Consider the following 15558-nt stretch of genomic DNA (forward strand, 5'->3'; position numbering starts at 1 on the left):
TCTGTAGTTTTCATTACATACAGATTCCCTAAAGGGATTATTTAAAGTAGACTTTTGTAATGTATGTATTTATCCAAATATTGTTTGGGATATCAGTATTGTAATGGAATATGTGAATACATGGTTATCACAACAATATATCCACTGGTACTGTCAAATAAACTGCATATTTCTTGACATTTTGGACACTTGACACAGTGTATCGTCAGTGAGAAACAAGCATGGTTATGGTTCATCATGATGACAATTCCTCAAGGGGTCCAATTTCTTGTTTTCTCCAGTTCTTTACTTCATAAACAGTAGAATAGCATGCATTTCATGTAAAAAATGTTAACTGAGTACTGTTTTATTATAAATGAGGTGGTTGTGATTTAGTAGGAAAGGAAGAGTTGCAGTATAAAGTACCGAACAATGTAATACATACACGTTGGTAGACATGCAGTCGATGCGATGATAAAATGATATATTCAAAAACAAATATAAAGAGACACTTTGAATATTTTACAAGTTTATTTTAAAAGACAACTTTCATATCATATGTCTGAAAGGTGTGTGATGCTTGACTAGTGTTTTAGGGACATCGGGAGAGTATTTATTATGCATTGTTGGTACACTGTAAAGTATTTCATTTTTTTTTAAGGCATCAAAAATATTAATAGATCTATTCATACTTGTATATCAGCTATAGAAACAAACCAGAGTAAACCAGCAGGGTACAATGAAATGTATCGTACACGAGACACAGAGACATTATTGAAAATTGCAGGACTTAATGCTATTACACTGAGCAGGAAGCGTTGTGGTCATTCAGTTGTATACACGCCTGAGAGGATCCGAAACCCTTTAGCCAAACGGTTGGCGTGTGGGCCGAGACCTGCACTCGGTAGTCAGTTAGAGAGCACTACTTTTGGTTTCTCTCCAGATTCACTGCAAATGTTTTGTTATTGTATGTTGTGCACAATATACAATAGGTATGTTACATTTCATAAAATGAAGACGTTTTAAAAGTGGATTGGAAAAATATTGCTATGTAACATCATGCTATATTTTGTTTTTAGAATTAGGGGAAAGAAAAGCCCTGCATGCATGAAAATATAAGATCATTCAAAATAAAGCATAGAAGATCTAGCATGCATTCAACCTGGACTATGTTAGGTGTAGCTAGGTCATCACACCTGAGAAGGTCAACTGTTCTAGAAAAGGTACTTTGTCATCGGGCATCCTAACTCAACACACATCAATATAAATTCTACAGTAATATATATATATATATATAGTTGGTAATCCAATAATTCAAAAACTGTTAAAAAAATAATTTAATCTTCTACATAACTACATTTATTTTTGTTCAAGAAGCACAGGCTTACTAGACCATAAGAAATCAGAGTGATTTTGAAGAAATCACTTGATACAGTAAATCCTGGTTCAGCATTGTACTACAGTGTATATGCTGCTGACAGTAAAGGGCAACTAGGAGACATGGGGACAGAAAACATTTTCTGTAAATTATGCACTTTGGAATAAAAACAATTCTGTTCTCAATACTATTTTCCATATAAATCTACAGTGTAGAGTTGTCAGCCATCGTTCTATGACTCACTAAGACGTAGTCAATCATGATCGCAGTGACGATCATGATTGGTTACAACTAGATCTCAACCGCCTTTGCTCGCTGGGTGGGACTGAAATAATATCATCTTGTTGGGGTAGTTGGGCAACAGACTAAATGAATTAATAAATGGAAGGATGCCATAACGTGTTGGCCCAGTTGCCTTTGACGTTGTACAGTCCGCGATGTGTTTTCTGGTCTTCAAAGCTAACCTCCTATGCAGATTGCCAGCAGCGTGCGCATATGTGCTGTGTCTCCGCAGTTGGCTCTGGCTCCTTGATGTTTTCAACAGTGATTCCATACACAAAAGACTTCTCTGTTTTCCTCGTCTTGCGTTTGCTACTGGACTGTTCCAACCATTTCCCTGTGTGGAAAAATAATATTCATTACGTTTTCAGATCATTTGAGTGGAATAGATTCAATACAAAAAAAATACTGAAATTAATCTGTTTTTCAAATACATTTACCCAGCAAGGGGACCACTCTGTAAACTTGAATTTGGTGGCATAACAAGAACGTCTTTAGGAGAAATTCAAAGTACATTTTCAGCAGATGGCAGTAGTAGAACATGAATCTGACATTACAGCCCCCCCACCACTCTCTACAAGCCAGCCTCAACCGAATGTGTGGAGATGAGTTTGAAATGAAATTAACCTCCTTTTCACACACCAAGGTTACTAAACCTGAAGGCTTTGGCTAGTGTGAATGGCAGTTTCCATGTGTTCTCGTCTGCATGGAATTATTCGCCCCATTGACTTTCTTTCTAAATAACGTCTAATATATTTCTGCTAACGAGCCAAACCTTTCCCTAAATACCCATAAACTTAAATGGAGAATGAAAAGTTCTTAGTCATAAAGCAACAACTGGCCAATTTTTTGTTGTTGTTTTTTTGTTGTCTTCTGATAGATTTCCCCAATCCCCTTGGCTGATACAAACCATGCATGACATCAAAGCGGTACAATTTTTGGGAGATTAATTGTCATGGCGATGGTGTCTCTGCCAGACCCTGATAGCATTCTCTCAAAGCAAAGATAGACTTTTCCTTTTGGTCCATTGATTCAGGCAGGGCCATTGACTCAGGCAGGGACATTGTATAATTAAAAATGGCAGTATAAAACTTGACCTTTTGCATAGGATCCTTGAATCAAACACATTTGTTCGGTCGAACAGTAGGCCGGACAGGTTAACATGCCAGTGCAATGCTACAGTACAGTGGTTGTCTTGCTACAGTACCGTGGTGGATATGATGGTGGCATGTGTTTTCCAGAGTGACTTGCAAACTAACATCTGTGACGCTTCTAGACTACTCAGCCATCTAGCGACTAAACACACTACTCAGCCATCTAGCGACTAAGCACACTACTCAGCCATCTAGCGACTAAGCACACTACTAAGCCATCTAGCGACTAAGCACACTACTAAGCCATCTAGCGACTAAGCACACTACTCAGCCATCTAGCGACTAAGCACACTACTAAGCCATCTAGCGACTAAGCACACTACTCAGCCATCTAGCGACTAAGCACACTACTAAGCCATCTAGCGACTAAGCACACTTAAAGGGATAGTGTTTAGAGTAGAATAGAATAGAGTAGGATCTTGTAGAGTAGTAGTCTCTCATAAGAGGATATAGTTATTTTGGCTTTATTTTAGGGGAATATTTTGGTAACACTTTGTTACTGTGTTTATGTATGACATTCATTAGTATAGCAAAGAACCTCCTACATAAAATGCTTGTATGGGAACATGTAGATATGTCACTGTGTGAACTAGGTAAAGCTGACGTTGACATTTTTTTTATTTTATTTAACCTTTATTTAACTAGGCAAGTCAGTGAGCTGACATGAGCTGATGTCATGTTTTATAACCTTTAACGAATTGGCCTTTGTGCTGCCTTTGATAAACAATACAGCATATTACACATAAAGATTCTGTATTCTAGAAAAGAGTGTAAGGCCTCTAAAATCCATTCCCTACCACGCTTAATCCTTTGATTTAGTCATTAGTCATGTGACCTGAGTGAATAGTTTTAAAGGTCATCCCAGCCATCACCACCAACATGAACAGATTCAACAGGAAGTGTTTTCTGACACGTGTGAAGTACATTACCAGCTCTGAGTGAAAAATACAGGTCCATCTTGTCCAGCTAATGTGTGCTTCTCTCAAACCAGTTAGGGTAAAGTGAAATGAGGAGCTGGAAACACCACAAAACGTGAAGAATTCGGAGGATGTCAGGTATTCGAGGAAGTCAAAAAATGAATCTGAAAATGGCTTACATTGGTTGCCATAAAAATTGTGTAAATCAATTTCGTTTTAGCATGCGTTTACGGTAATGCTTTTACAATCTGTCTCGTTTCATTAAGATAAGAGGAAATGATCTGTTTGTTTTTCAAAGTGCAGAGTCCCAAGTAAGGAAAAAAAGTTCTTAGCTTTTAGGTTCAGGCAAGTGCCACCGAATCCATTTAGGAACATGCTTTAGTTTCCATGCAGTGTTGTTCCTCACAGAAAAGAGGATAAAAACCAACCCCCCAAAAAAAGAATATTGATTCTCTGCTGAAAACTGTCTCCGAGTCCCACGGCTTATGGTGTAGTCTTTATTGATTTTACTCACTAAATCCTTCCTTTAGGTCAGTGTGATAATCCGGACACTCTAAAAGTATCTGGATGAGGAAACCGTTCTTGTCAACCCTCAACACTGTTCAGCAAAAGCATTCTCAGTATTTCTCTTTCTCTCTCTTGCTCAGTTCCAATGAGTTAGTTTTAATTACTGTGTTCTCTAAGGCATTACTTGTACAGTCTTTGCCCGTCCTTGTGCTCTTCGGGGAAATCACAAATTGCAGTGCAAATCCATCGCAAAATAGACTCTTCGAGCACATGCAGTACTCAAGAAGACTGCAGAGGTACTGAGGAGTAGTAAAGATGTTGTAGTGCTCGCCAAAATAGACCACACACTCATCATTAACATGACAAAACAGCTCTTTCCAACTGTACACTTTGGGTTTTTGGCATTTGGTAGGAGTTTAGAGACTCTTCTCCCAGGCCTGTTGATAGGAGTGTAGAGACTCTTCACCCAGGCCTGTTGATAGGAGTGTAGAGACTCTTCTCCCAGGCCTGTTGGTAGGAGTGTAGAGACTCTTCTCCCAGGCCTGTTGGTAGGAGAGTAGAGACTCTTCTCCCAGGCCTGTTGGTAGGAGTGTAGAGACTCTCTTCTCCCAGGCCTGTTGGTAGGAGTGTAGAGACTCGTCTCCAAGGCCTGTTGGTAGGAGAGTAGAGACTTGTCTCCAATGCCTGTTGGTAGGAGAGTAGACTTGTCTCCAAGGCCTGTTGGTAGGAGAGTAGAGACTCTTCTCCCAGGCCTGTTGGTAGGAGAGAAGAGGCTCGTCTCCAAGGCCTGTTGGTAGGAGAGTAGAGACTTGTCTCCAAGGCCTGTTGGTAGGAGTGTAGAGACTCGTCTCCAATGCCTGTTGGTAGGAGAGTAGAGACTTGTCTCCAATGCCTGTTGGTAGGAGAGTAGAGACTTGTCTCCAAGGCCTGTTGGTAGGAGAGTAGAGACTTGTCTCCAAGGCCTGTTGGTAGGAGAGTAGAGACTTGTCTCCAAGGCCCATCTCCACTCACATGTCCAGGTTGAAGGCTTTCATGAGGAGGTCCAAGTCTCCGATGTTGGCTGCCTGGAAGAGCTCCGGCTGGTCCATCATGGAGAGGGCTATCCGCAGGGCGGCCCAGATGTTCCCCGACATGACCTGTTGCGAGAGCTGCTGACTACGGCTCTTCCTCTGCAGACTCAGGGCTGTTAGGAAGTTACTGGCCGCCTCCCTAAAAGACAAAGGGAAGGTTTGACCGTTGGAGAACCATGTGATTAGTTTGCTATCATGATGACCTACATTAAAGCGACTGTTACTAGGTTCAGGCCCGATGTGTTTGATAAGTTTTCAAACAGAGACTTTGCTGTTACTTGTAACATTATAGTTGGTTGAACTGTAAGAGATGGCATTATTAGGCTCAATGTGTCCCCACCTCACCTCACTCCACTGACTCCACCAGAGCAGAAACTCAAAGCCCTCTGCTGCGGTGCCAGGTGCTGTTTTAGAGAGCACCAGCTGGCTCTTAGTTAGACCCTTCTCCACCCCCCAACCCCCTGCTCACCCACCGGTGTGCTCCTAGGTTGATGCAGCTGATGCCCAGGTTGTAACGGGATCTAATGAAGCCCGGCTGGAGCTCCAGGGCTCGGGTGTAGGCCTCTACCGCCTCCTCGCTGCGGTCCCCGTTAGCCAGCGTGGCCCCCAGGCGGTTCCACAGCAGGTAGTCCTGGAGGGGTCATACAGTGGGTAGGAGTCAAAGCCGGAGGAACAGAATGGTGACATGTAGGATAGTGGTTGGTTTTGACATTTGGTTTCAGACAGTTTGCGGTCTGTGAACCCACCCACTGTCGACTGAGATGTTTGTTGGAAGGTTAGTGGGGTGTGATTTTTTTATTGTTTTCCATCAGATGCTACTGCTAATGCTTTAATTATTGTGTACTGTAATGGGAAGTCCAATCAGAAAGGAACAGTGCCTGCTTTGGTAGAGAAGATTTGCAAATAAAATGAAGTAGAATTTTGTCTGCGATTAAAAACGGCATCCTTGGAATCTACACAATATAACATGTATGAGAGGAGTGCATCATTTGCGAGTTATTCCCCTGTATCTTTTGTGTGTTAATGACTGTAATGTAGGTACTGTGGTGTGATGGAGTTTTTACACACTTTTTATCACCCTGTGAAAACACACCCTGTGAAACAACACCCTGTGAAAACACACCCTGTGAAAAAAACACCCTGTGAAAACACACCCTGTGAAAAAAACACCCTGTGAAAACACACCCTGTGAAAAAAACACCCTGTGAAAACACACCCTGTGAAAAAAACACCCTGTGAAAACACACCCTGTGAAAAAAACCCTGTGAAAACACACCCTGTGAAAAAAACCCTGTGAAAACACACCCTGTGAAAAAACACCCTGTGAAAAAACACCCTGTGAAAACTAAGCAAAGCTTAAGTTCCAAGGATCATTTGAGGATGGTTCGGTTACATCACTACGTCCGTCCTTGACTCCATGGTTGTGTGTGTCCCACCTGGGGGCAGATCAACATATACAGGGATACGGTGCAGCAAGCCTTTTGTGCGAAGCAGCAAGCTATCATGATCTCCACTTGTATTCAGCACTAAGTTATCAGCAGGGGAGAGGGCATTACCAAGTCAAATGTAGAGGGGGTGGATTTAGCAGCCACTGCTGTGGAACAGGGTTAAAGGATAGTGGTTGAAGCTGCACCAGGCAGATACTAGTGCGGGGGGGGGGGGGGGGGGGGGGGGGGTGAATCAGATGGGAGTTCATGAAACTGGATTTCTCAGCTCAAAGCTCTCCAGTTTGGATGCAGTGTTTCAGTGTTGTGAGACAGTACGGTGCATCTCAGTGAGATGCAGTGTTTCAGTATTGTGAGACAGTACAGTGCGTCTCAGTGAGATGCAGTGTTTCAGTGTTGTGAGACAGTACGGTGCGTCTCAGTCAGATCGACAATCAGTGTTTGTGTGTTTACACTGCCGTCTTACCTCTGGCCGCACCGTCAAGGCAGCATTGAAGGCCTCCACAGCTTTGTTGAACTCTGCGCTAATGTTGAACAACACACCCAGGCCCGTCTGCAGGTCCGGGTCGGTGTCCCTGTTGTGCTGGGCTGCCTCCAGAAACAGATCCTTCACCTCAGGCAGTAGAGAGCTGTGGGCAGACACACTGGACTTAGAGTCTATAGAGAGTAGAGACACACTGGACTGAGAGTCCATAGAGAGTAGAGACACACTGAACTGAGAGTAGAGCGCAGACACACTGGACTTAGAGTCTATAGAGAGTAGAGACACACTGGACTGAGAGTCTATAGAGAGTAGAGACACACTGGACTTAGAGTCTATAGAGAGTAGAGACACACTGGACTGAGAGTCTATAGAGAGTAGAGACACACTGGACTTAGAGTCTATAGAGAGTAGAGACACACTGGACTGAGAGTAGAGCGCAGACACACTGGACTGAGAGTCTATAGAGAGTAGAGACACACTGGACTGAGAGTAGAGAGTAGACACACAGGACTGAGAGTAGAGAGTAGAGACACTGGACTGAGAGCAGAGAGCAGAGGCACTGGACTTATAGTAGAGACACACTGGACTGAGAGTAGAGACACTGGACAGAGAGTAGAGACACTGGACTGAGAGCAGAGAGTAGAGAGTAGCGACACACTGGACTGAGAGCAGAGACACTGACATGAGAGTAGAGACACACTGGACTGAGAGTAGAGACACACTGGACTGAGAGTAGAGAGTATGACTGAGAGCAGAGTGACTGAGAACAGAGAGTAGAGACACACTGGACTGAGAGCAGAGACACTGGACTGAGAGTAGAGACACACTGGACTGAGAGCAGAGAGTAGAGACACTGGACTGAGAGTAGAGACACTGGACAGAGAGTAGAGACACTGGACTGAGAGCAGAGAGTAGAGACACTGGACTGAGAGTAGAGAGTAGAGACACTGGACTGAGAGTAGAGACACACTGGACTGAGAGTAGAGACACACTGGACTTAGAGTAGAGAGTAGAGACACACTGGATTTAGAGTAGAGACACACTGGACTGAGAGTAGAGAGTAGACACACACTGGACTGAGAGTAGAGACACACTGGACTGAGAATAGAGACACTGGACTGAGAGTAGAGACACACTGGACTGAGAGTAGAGAGTAGACACACAGGACTGAGAGTAGAGAGTAGAGACACTGGACTGAGAGCAGAGAGTAGAGACACTGGACTTAGAGTAGAGACACACTGGACTGAGAGTAGAGACACCCTGGACTTAGAGTAGAGAGTAGAAACACACTGGACTTAGAGTAGAGAGTAGAGACACTGGACTGAGAGTAGAGAGTAGAGACACACTGGACTGAGAGTATAGAGTAGAGACACATTGGATTTAGAGTAGAGAGTAGAGACACACTGGACTGAGAGTAGAGACACACTGGACTTAGAGTAGAGAGTAGAGACACTGGACTGAGAGTAGAGAGTAGAGACACACTGGACTGAGAGTATAGAGTAGAGACACATTGGATTTAGAGTAGAGACACTGGACTTAGAGTAGAGCCACACTGGACTGAGAGTAGAGACATTGGACTGAGAGTAGAGACACACTGGACTGAGAGTAGAGACACACTGGACTGAGAGTAGAGAGTAGAGACACACTGGACTGAGAGTATAGAGTAGAGACACACTGGACTGAGAGTAGAGCCACACTGGACTGAGAGTAGAGACATTGGACTGAGAGTAGAGACACACTGGACTAAGAGTAGAGAGTAGACACACAGGACTGAGAGTAGAGAGTAGAGACACTGGACTGAGAGCAGAGAGTAGAGACACTGGACTTAGAGTAGAGACACACTGGACTGAGAGTAGAGAGTAGAGACACTGGACTGAGAGCAGAGAGTAGAGACACACTGGACTGAGAGCAGAGACACTGGACTGAGAGTAGAGACACTGGACTGAGAGTAGAGACACTGGACTGAGAGTAGAGACACACTGGACTGAGAGCAGAGAGTAGAGACACTGGACTGAGAGTAGAGAGTAGAGACACTGGACTGAGAGCAGAGAGTAGAGACACTGGACTTAGAGTAGAGACACACTGGACTGAGAGTAGAGACACCCTGGACTTAGAGTAGAGAGTAGAAACACACTGGACTTAGAGTAGAGAGTAGAGACACTGGACTGAGAGTAGAGAGTAGAGACACACTGGACTGAGAGTATAGAGTAGAGACACATTGGATTTAGAGTAGAGAGTAGAGACACACTGGACTGAGAGTAGAGACACACTGGACTTAGAGTAGAGAGTAGAGACACTGGACTGAGAGTAGAGAGTAGAGACACACTGGACTGAGAGTATAGAGTAGAGACACATTGGATTTAGAGTAGAGACACTGGACTTAGAGTAGAGCCACACTGGACTGAGAGTAGAGACATTGGACTGAGAGTAGAGACACACTGGACTGAGAGTAGAGACACACTGGACTGAGAGTAGAGAGTAGAGACACACTGGACTGAGAGTATAGAGTAGAGACACACTGGACTGAGAGTAGAGCCACACTGGACTGAGAGTAGAGACATTGGACTGAGAGTAGAGACACACTGGACTAAGAGTAGAGAGTAGACACACAGGACTGAGAGTAGAGAGTAGAGACACTGGACTGAGAGCAGAGAGTAGAGACACTGGACTTAGAGTAGAGACACACTGGACTGAGAGTAGAGAGTAGAGACACTGGACTGAGAGCAGAGAGTAGAGACACACTGGACTGAGAGCAGAGACACTGGACTGAGAGTAGAGACACTGGACTGAGAGTAGAGACACTGGACTGAGAGTAGAGACACACTGGACTGAGAGCAGAGAGTAGAGACACTGGACTGAGAGTAGAGACACTGGACTGAGAGTAGAGACACTGGACTGAGAGTAGAGACATTGGACTGAGAGTAGAGACACACTGGACTGAGAGTAGAGACACACTGGACTGAGAGTAGAGAGTAGAGACACACTGGACTGAGAGTATAGAGTAGAGACACACTGGACTGAGAGTAGAGCCACACTGGACTGAGAGTAGAGACATTGGACTGAGAGTAGAGACACACTGGACTAAGAGTAGAGAGTAGACACACAGGACTGAGAGTAGAGAGTAGAGACACTGGACTGAGAGCAGAGAGTAGAGACACTGGACTTAGAGTAGAGACACACTGGACTGAGAGTAGAGAGTAGAGACACTGGACTGAGAGCAGAGAGTAGAGACACACTGGACTGAGAGCAGAGCCACACTGGACTGAGAGTAGAGACATTGGACTGAGAGTAGAGACACACTGGACTGAGAGTAGAGACACACTGGACTGAGAGTAGAGAGTAGAGACACACTGGACTGAGAGTATAGAGTAGAGACACACTGGACTGAGAGTAGAGCCACACTGGACTGAGAGTAGAGACATTGGACTGAGAGTAGAGACACACTGGACTAAGAGTAGAGAGTAGACACACAGGACTGAGAGTAGAGAGTAGAGACACTGGACTGAGAGCAGAGAGTAGAGACACTGGACTTAGAGTAGAGACACACTGGACTGAGAGTAGAGAGTAGAGACACTGGACTGAGAGCAGAGAGTAGAGACACACTGGACTGAGAGCAGAGACACTGGACTGAGAGTAGAGACACTGGACTGAGAGTAGAGACACTGGACTGAGAGTAGAGACACTGGACTGAGAGTAGAGACACACTGGACTGAGAGCAGAGAGTAGAGACACTGGACTGAGAGTAGAGACACTGGACTGAGAGTAGAGACACTGGACTGAGAGTAGAGACACACAGGACTGAGAGTAGAGACACACAGGACTGAGGGTAGAGACACCCTGGACTGAGAGTAGAGACACCCTGGACTGAGAGTAGAGACACCCTTGTCTGAGAGTAGAGACACTGGTCTGAGAGTAGAGACACTGGACTGAGAGTAGAGACACACTGGACTGAGAGTAGATACACACTGGACTGAGAGTAGAGAGTAGAGACACTGGACTGAGAGTAGAGATACTGGACTGAGAGTAGAGACACACTGGACTGAGAGTAGAGAGTAGAGACACTGGACTGAGAGTAGAGACACTGGACTGAGAGTAGAGAGTAGAGACACAGGACTGAGAGCAGAGAGTAGAGACACTGGACTGAGAGCAGAGACACTGGACTGAGAGTAGAGACACACTGGACTGAGAGTAGAGACACACTGGACAGAGAGTAGAGACACACTGAACTGAGAGTAGAGACACACTGAACTGAGAGTAGAGACACCCTGGTCTGAGAGTAGAGACACTGGACTGAGAGTAGAGAGTAAAGACACTGGACTGAGAGCAGAGAGTAGAGACACTGGACTGAGAGTAGAGACACCCTGGACTGACTGAGAGTAGAGACACTGGACTGAGAGTAGAGACACTGTACTGAGAGTAGAGACACACTGGACTGAGAGTAGAGACACACTGGACTGAGAGTAGAGACACCCTGGACTGAGAGTAGAGACACACTGGACTGAGAGTAGAGACACACTGGACTGATAGTAGAGACACACTGGACTGAGAGTAGAGAGTAGAGACACTGGACTGAGAGCAGAGAGTTTAGACACTGGACTGAGAGTAGAGACACACTGGACTGAGAGTAGAGACACACTGGACTGAGATTAGAGACACACTGGACTGAGAGTAGAGACACCCTGGTCTGAGAGTAGAGACACACTGGACTGAGAGAAGAGAGTAGAGACACTGGACTGAGAGCAGAGACACTGGACTGAGAGTAGAGACACTGGACTGAGAGTAGAGACACACTGGACTGAGAGTAGAGACACACTGGACTGAGAGTAAAGACACACAGGACTGAGAGTAGAGACACTGGACTGAGAGTAGAGACACCCTGGTCTGAGAGCAGAGACACTGGACTGAGAGTAGAGACACTGGACTGAGAGTAGAGACACACTGGACTGAGAGTAGAGACACACTGGACTGAGAGTAAAGACACACAGGACTGAGAGTAGAGACACTGGACTGAGAGTAGAGACACACAGGACTGAGAGTAGAGCGTGAGAGAGAATAATTTTGTTATAAAAGCTACCAAACTGCTAGGACAGAACTGACCTGGCTGCAACTTCAATTAGCACTGAAGTGAGAGGTGTGAAAATTCTCGAGCCTAACAATGGCAGGAGAGTTTCACAGCGCCTCCCACCCAAATGCAGAGGCCTTTGAAGCCCCCATGGCTTGTCCCTGTAGAGAGGTCATTACAATACAGTCCAGCAACACTATTTGCTGACCGCTACAGAGGAGCACGTAAGCAACTTAATGTTCCACACAGACCATCCCATGGCATGGCACAGTGCTATAAGAGCACACTACCCCTATGTCAAGAGAGAGAGAGTACTGGCCCAGGGTGGAAACTCAAAATACTAGACATTGAGGAAATTAAAACAACCTCTGTCAATGTGTCTGGGACAGTAATGGTGCAGGGCATCCTCATGCAGTTCCAGCAGGACTTTTACGGGATCAAAGAGAAAGCACAGCAGGAAAAGCTCTCTCTCGGTGACGACTCCCCCACCCTCTTCAAACTGTCCTGCAGACAAGGATAGTCACACCCTAGGTCCCACAACTGCACTGCTCCTCCATCATTGAGAGGGATAAATTCACAGAGCTGGAGAGAGACATGGTGGAGCTCAGAGAGCTAGTCCACAAAATCCAGACAGAACAAACCCACAAAACAGACCAACACCCCCCTCAACAAGACCCGGCGGGCGGAAGGTGGAGATGGGCGGCTGTCTGGGAGAGCTGGCTGCTCTACGGACTGAGGTGAGAGAACTTAGAGGCACACATGGCACTGAATGAAGAGGCGAGAAACCTGAGGTGTGACAGAGAGCAGGACACTCCCCCAGAGAATCCAGCAGAACAGCCCACCTCAGACCCGGACCACAACACAACAATAGGACACACAACACAGACCCCACCCCCTCCTAACAGCCCCCCTGTCAGCTCCCCTGATAGCTCTCTTGACAACGCACACACATCTACTGAGGACACACAAAAGGCAAATACATTCGAGAGGATAAACTTTTTCCCAAACACAAGGCATGCCCTGGAGCTGTTGTCAGAGGACAGACTAGGGTCCCCCAGCCACATCATAATTAACACAGGCACAAATGACCTGAGGGCCCAGCAGGAAAGGGTGGCCACAGCACTCAAGGGAGTGATTGAAAAGGTTACCTCCAACCTGCTACCATGAAAAGACGTTCACCCTGCCACCATACAGTGGGTGAATGCAAGCATTTCACGAGACTGTGCCTCAAAACCTAATGTCTACCTGGCCCTCCACCCTGGACCTGAACAGCCTTTACGACCAGGTCCACCTCTACAAAGCAGAAATCCCAACTTTTGCCAGGACCCTGAAGGACGTCACCCTAAACCGTAGCCATAGCACCTCACACAGGAGCAACGGACGCCCCGCCCAGACCAGCCAGACCCCCCCCCCCCTGAAGAACCTGAATAGAGAGAACCCACGCCAAGAGGACCTACACCCAGACCACAGCATCACCAGCCACACCTCAACCAGCTATTAGGACACCAAACAAACCCTGGCAACACCCTATTCACACTATATTCACACCCTATTCACAGTATAACCCCTATTACTAGCCTGTTCAACCTCTTTCATATCGTCTGAGATTCCCAAAGATTGGAAAGCTGCCGCGATCATCCCCCTCTTCAAAGGGGCAGACACTCTAGACACAAACTGCTACAGACCTATCCTACCCTGCCTTTCTTCGAAAGTTAACAAACAGATCACCAACCATTTCGAATCCCGCCGTACCTTCTCCGCTATGCAATCTGGTTTCAGAGCTGGTCAGGGGTGCACCTCAGCCACGTTCAAGGTCCTACACGATATCATAACCGCCATAGATAAGAGACATTACTGTGCAGCCGTATTCATCGACCTGGCCAAGGCTTTTCGACTCTGTCAATCACCACATTCTTATCGGCAGACTCGACAGCCTTGGTTTCTCAAATGAGTGCCTTACCTGGTTCACCAATTACTTATCTGATAGAGTTCAGTGTGTCAAATTGGAGGGCCTATTGTCTGGACCTCTGGCAGTCTCTATGGGGATGCCACAGGGTTCAATTCTCGGGCCGACTCTCTTCTCTGTAGACATCAATGATGTCGCTTGCTTTAAGCACCAGCTGTCAGAGCAGCTCACAGATCCCTGCACCTGTACATAGCCCATCTGTAAATAACCCATCCAACTACCTCATCCCCATACTGTATTTATTTATCTTGCTCCTTTGCACCCCAGTATCTCTACTTGCACATTCATCTTCTGCACATCTACCATTCCAGTGTTTAATTGCTATATTGTAATTAGTTCACCACCATGGCCTATTTATTGCCTTATACCTCCCTTATCTTACCTCATTTGCACATGCTGTATATAGACTTTTACTACTGTATTATTGACTATATGTTTTGTTTATTCCATGTGTAAGTCTGTGTTGTTGTATGTGTCTAACTGCTTTGCTTTATTCTTGGCCAGGTCGCAGTTGTAAATGAGAACTTGTTTTCAACTAGCCTACCTGGTTAAATAAAGGTGAAATAAAAAATAAATAAAAAAATTCAACCCCCTGACTCAATACAAATTATAATCACATTTGGCAGCGATTACAGCTATGAGTCGTTTGGGCAAGTCTCTAAGAGCTTTACACATCTGCATTGTACAGTATTTGCCCATTATTTATTTTTTTATTCTTCAAGTTCTGTCAACTTGCTTGTTGATCATTGCCCCCCTCAGACCTATGCCCCTTCTGCCCACCCCATGCCCCTCACCCCTGCAGCAAAGACCTCAACATAACAGCAGGACATATGTCCAGGCCGTGAGCAGAGCAATCAGGCTCAACCCCCACTATTACACCCACCCAACCCCCACTGTTACACCCGCCCAAGCCCCATCCTGCGACCTAAGAGGTATGTGACAGATGCTCAACATGCTCTGCTCACACCTACTGTGATGGTCCGGGCCTAAACCACACAAAACAATACTAGACACTATGGAACACAAAGCGTTTACTATCTCTTCCTGGAATATATACAAGGTCTGAGGTCATCTGCCTTTGGCCTAAAAAGCAGGAACCCGGACTTCATCAAAGAAATTGGAAATACAGACATTGTCATCCTACAAGAAATGTGGTATAAAGGAGATGGACCCACTGGTTGCTCGCCAGAGAGCTGGTAGTCCCATCCACCAAACTACCAGGTGTGAAACAGGGAAGACACTCAGGGGCTATGCTAATTTGTTATAGACCAGACCTAACCCTCTCTATTAAATTAGTCAAAACAGGAACATTTTATA

The 15558-nt window shown here is 45.6% G+C and overlaps 1 protein-coding gene across 5 annotated transcripts in view; it reads right to left on the bottom strand.

The window, feature by feature from the left end:
* Positions 1-491: 491 nt before the first annotated feature.
* pex5la (peroxisomal biogenesis factor 5-like a) overlaps positions 492-15558 on the bottom strand; it is a 180702-nt gene continuing 165635 nt past the window's right edge. For 4 of the 5 annotated variants that reach the window (XM_036989311.1, XM_036989309.1, XM_036989303.1 and 1 more), the window contains 4 exons: positions 7196-7358; positions 5758-5915; positions 5226-5423; positions 492-1973 (listed from right to left, as the gene is read on the bottom strand). In XM_036989311.1, the coding sequence (XP_036845206.1) occupies positions 1949-1973; positions 5226-5423; positions 5758-5915; positions 7196-7358 (544 nt within the window). In that variant the 3' untranslated portion in view covers positions 492-1948. Of the gene's footprint in view, positions 1974-3719; positions 5424-5757; positions 5916-7195; positions 7359-15558 lie in introns of all 5 variants that reach the window. The other variant, XR_005053504.1, reaches the window with a different exon arrangement.

Source organism: Oncorhynchus mykiss, chromosome 1, assembly GCF_013265735.2.
Source record: "Oncorhynchus mykiss isolate Arlee chromosome 1, USDA_OmykA_1.1, whole genome shotgun sequence".
NCBI lineage: Eukaryota > Metazoa > Chordata > Actinopteri > Salmoniformes > Salmonidae > Oncorhynchus > Oncorhynchus mykiss.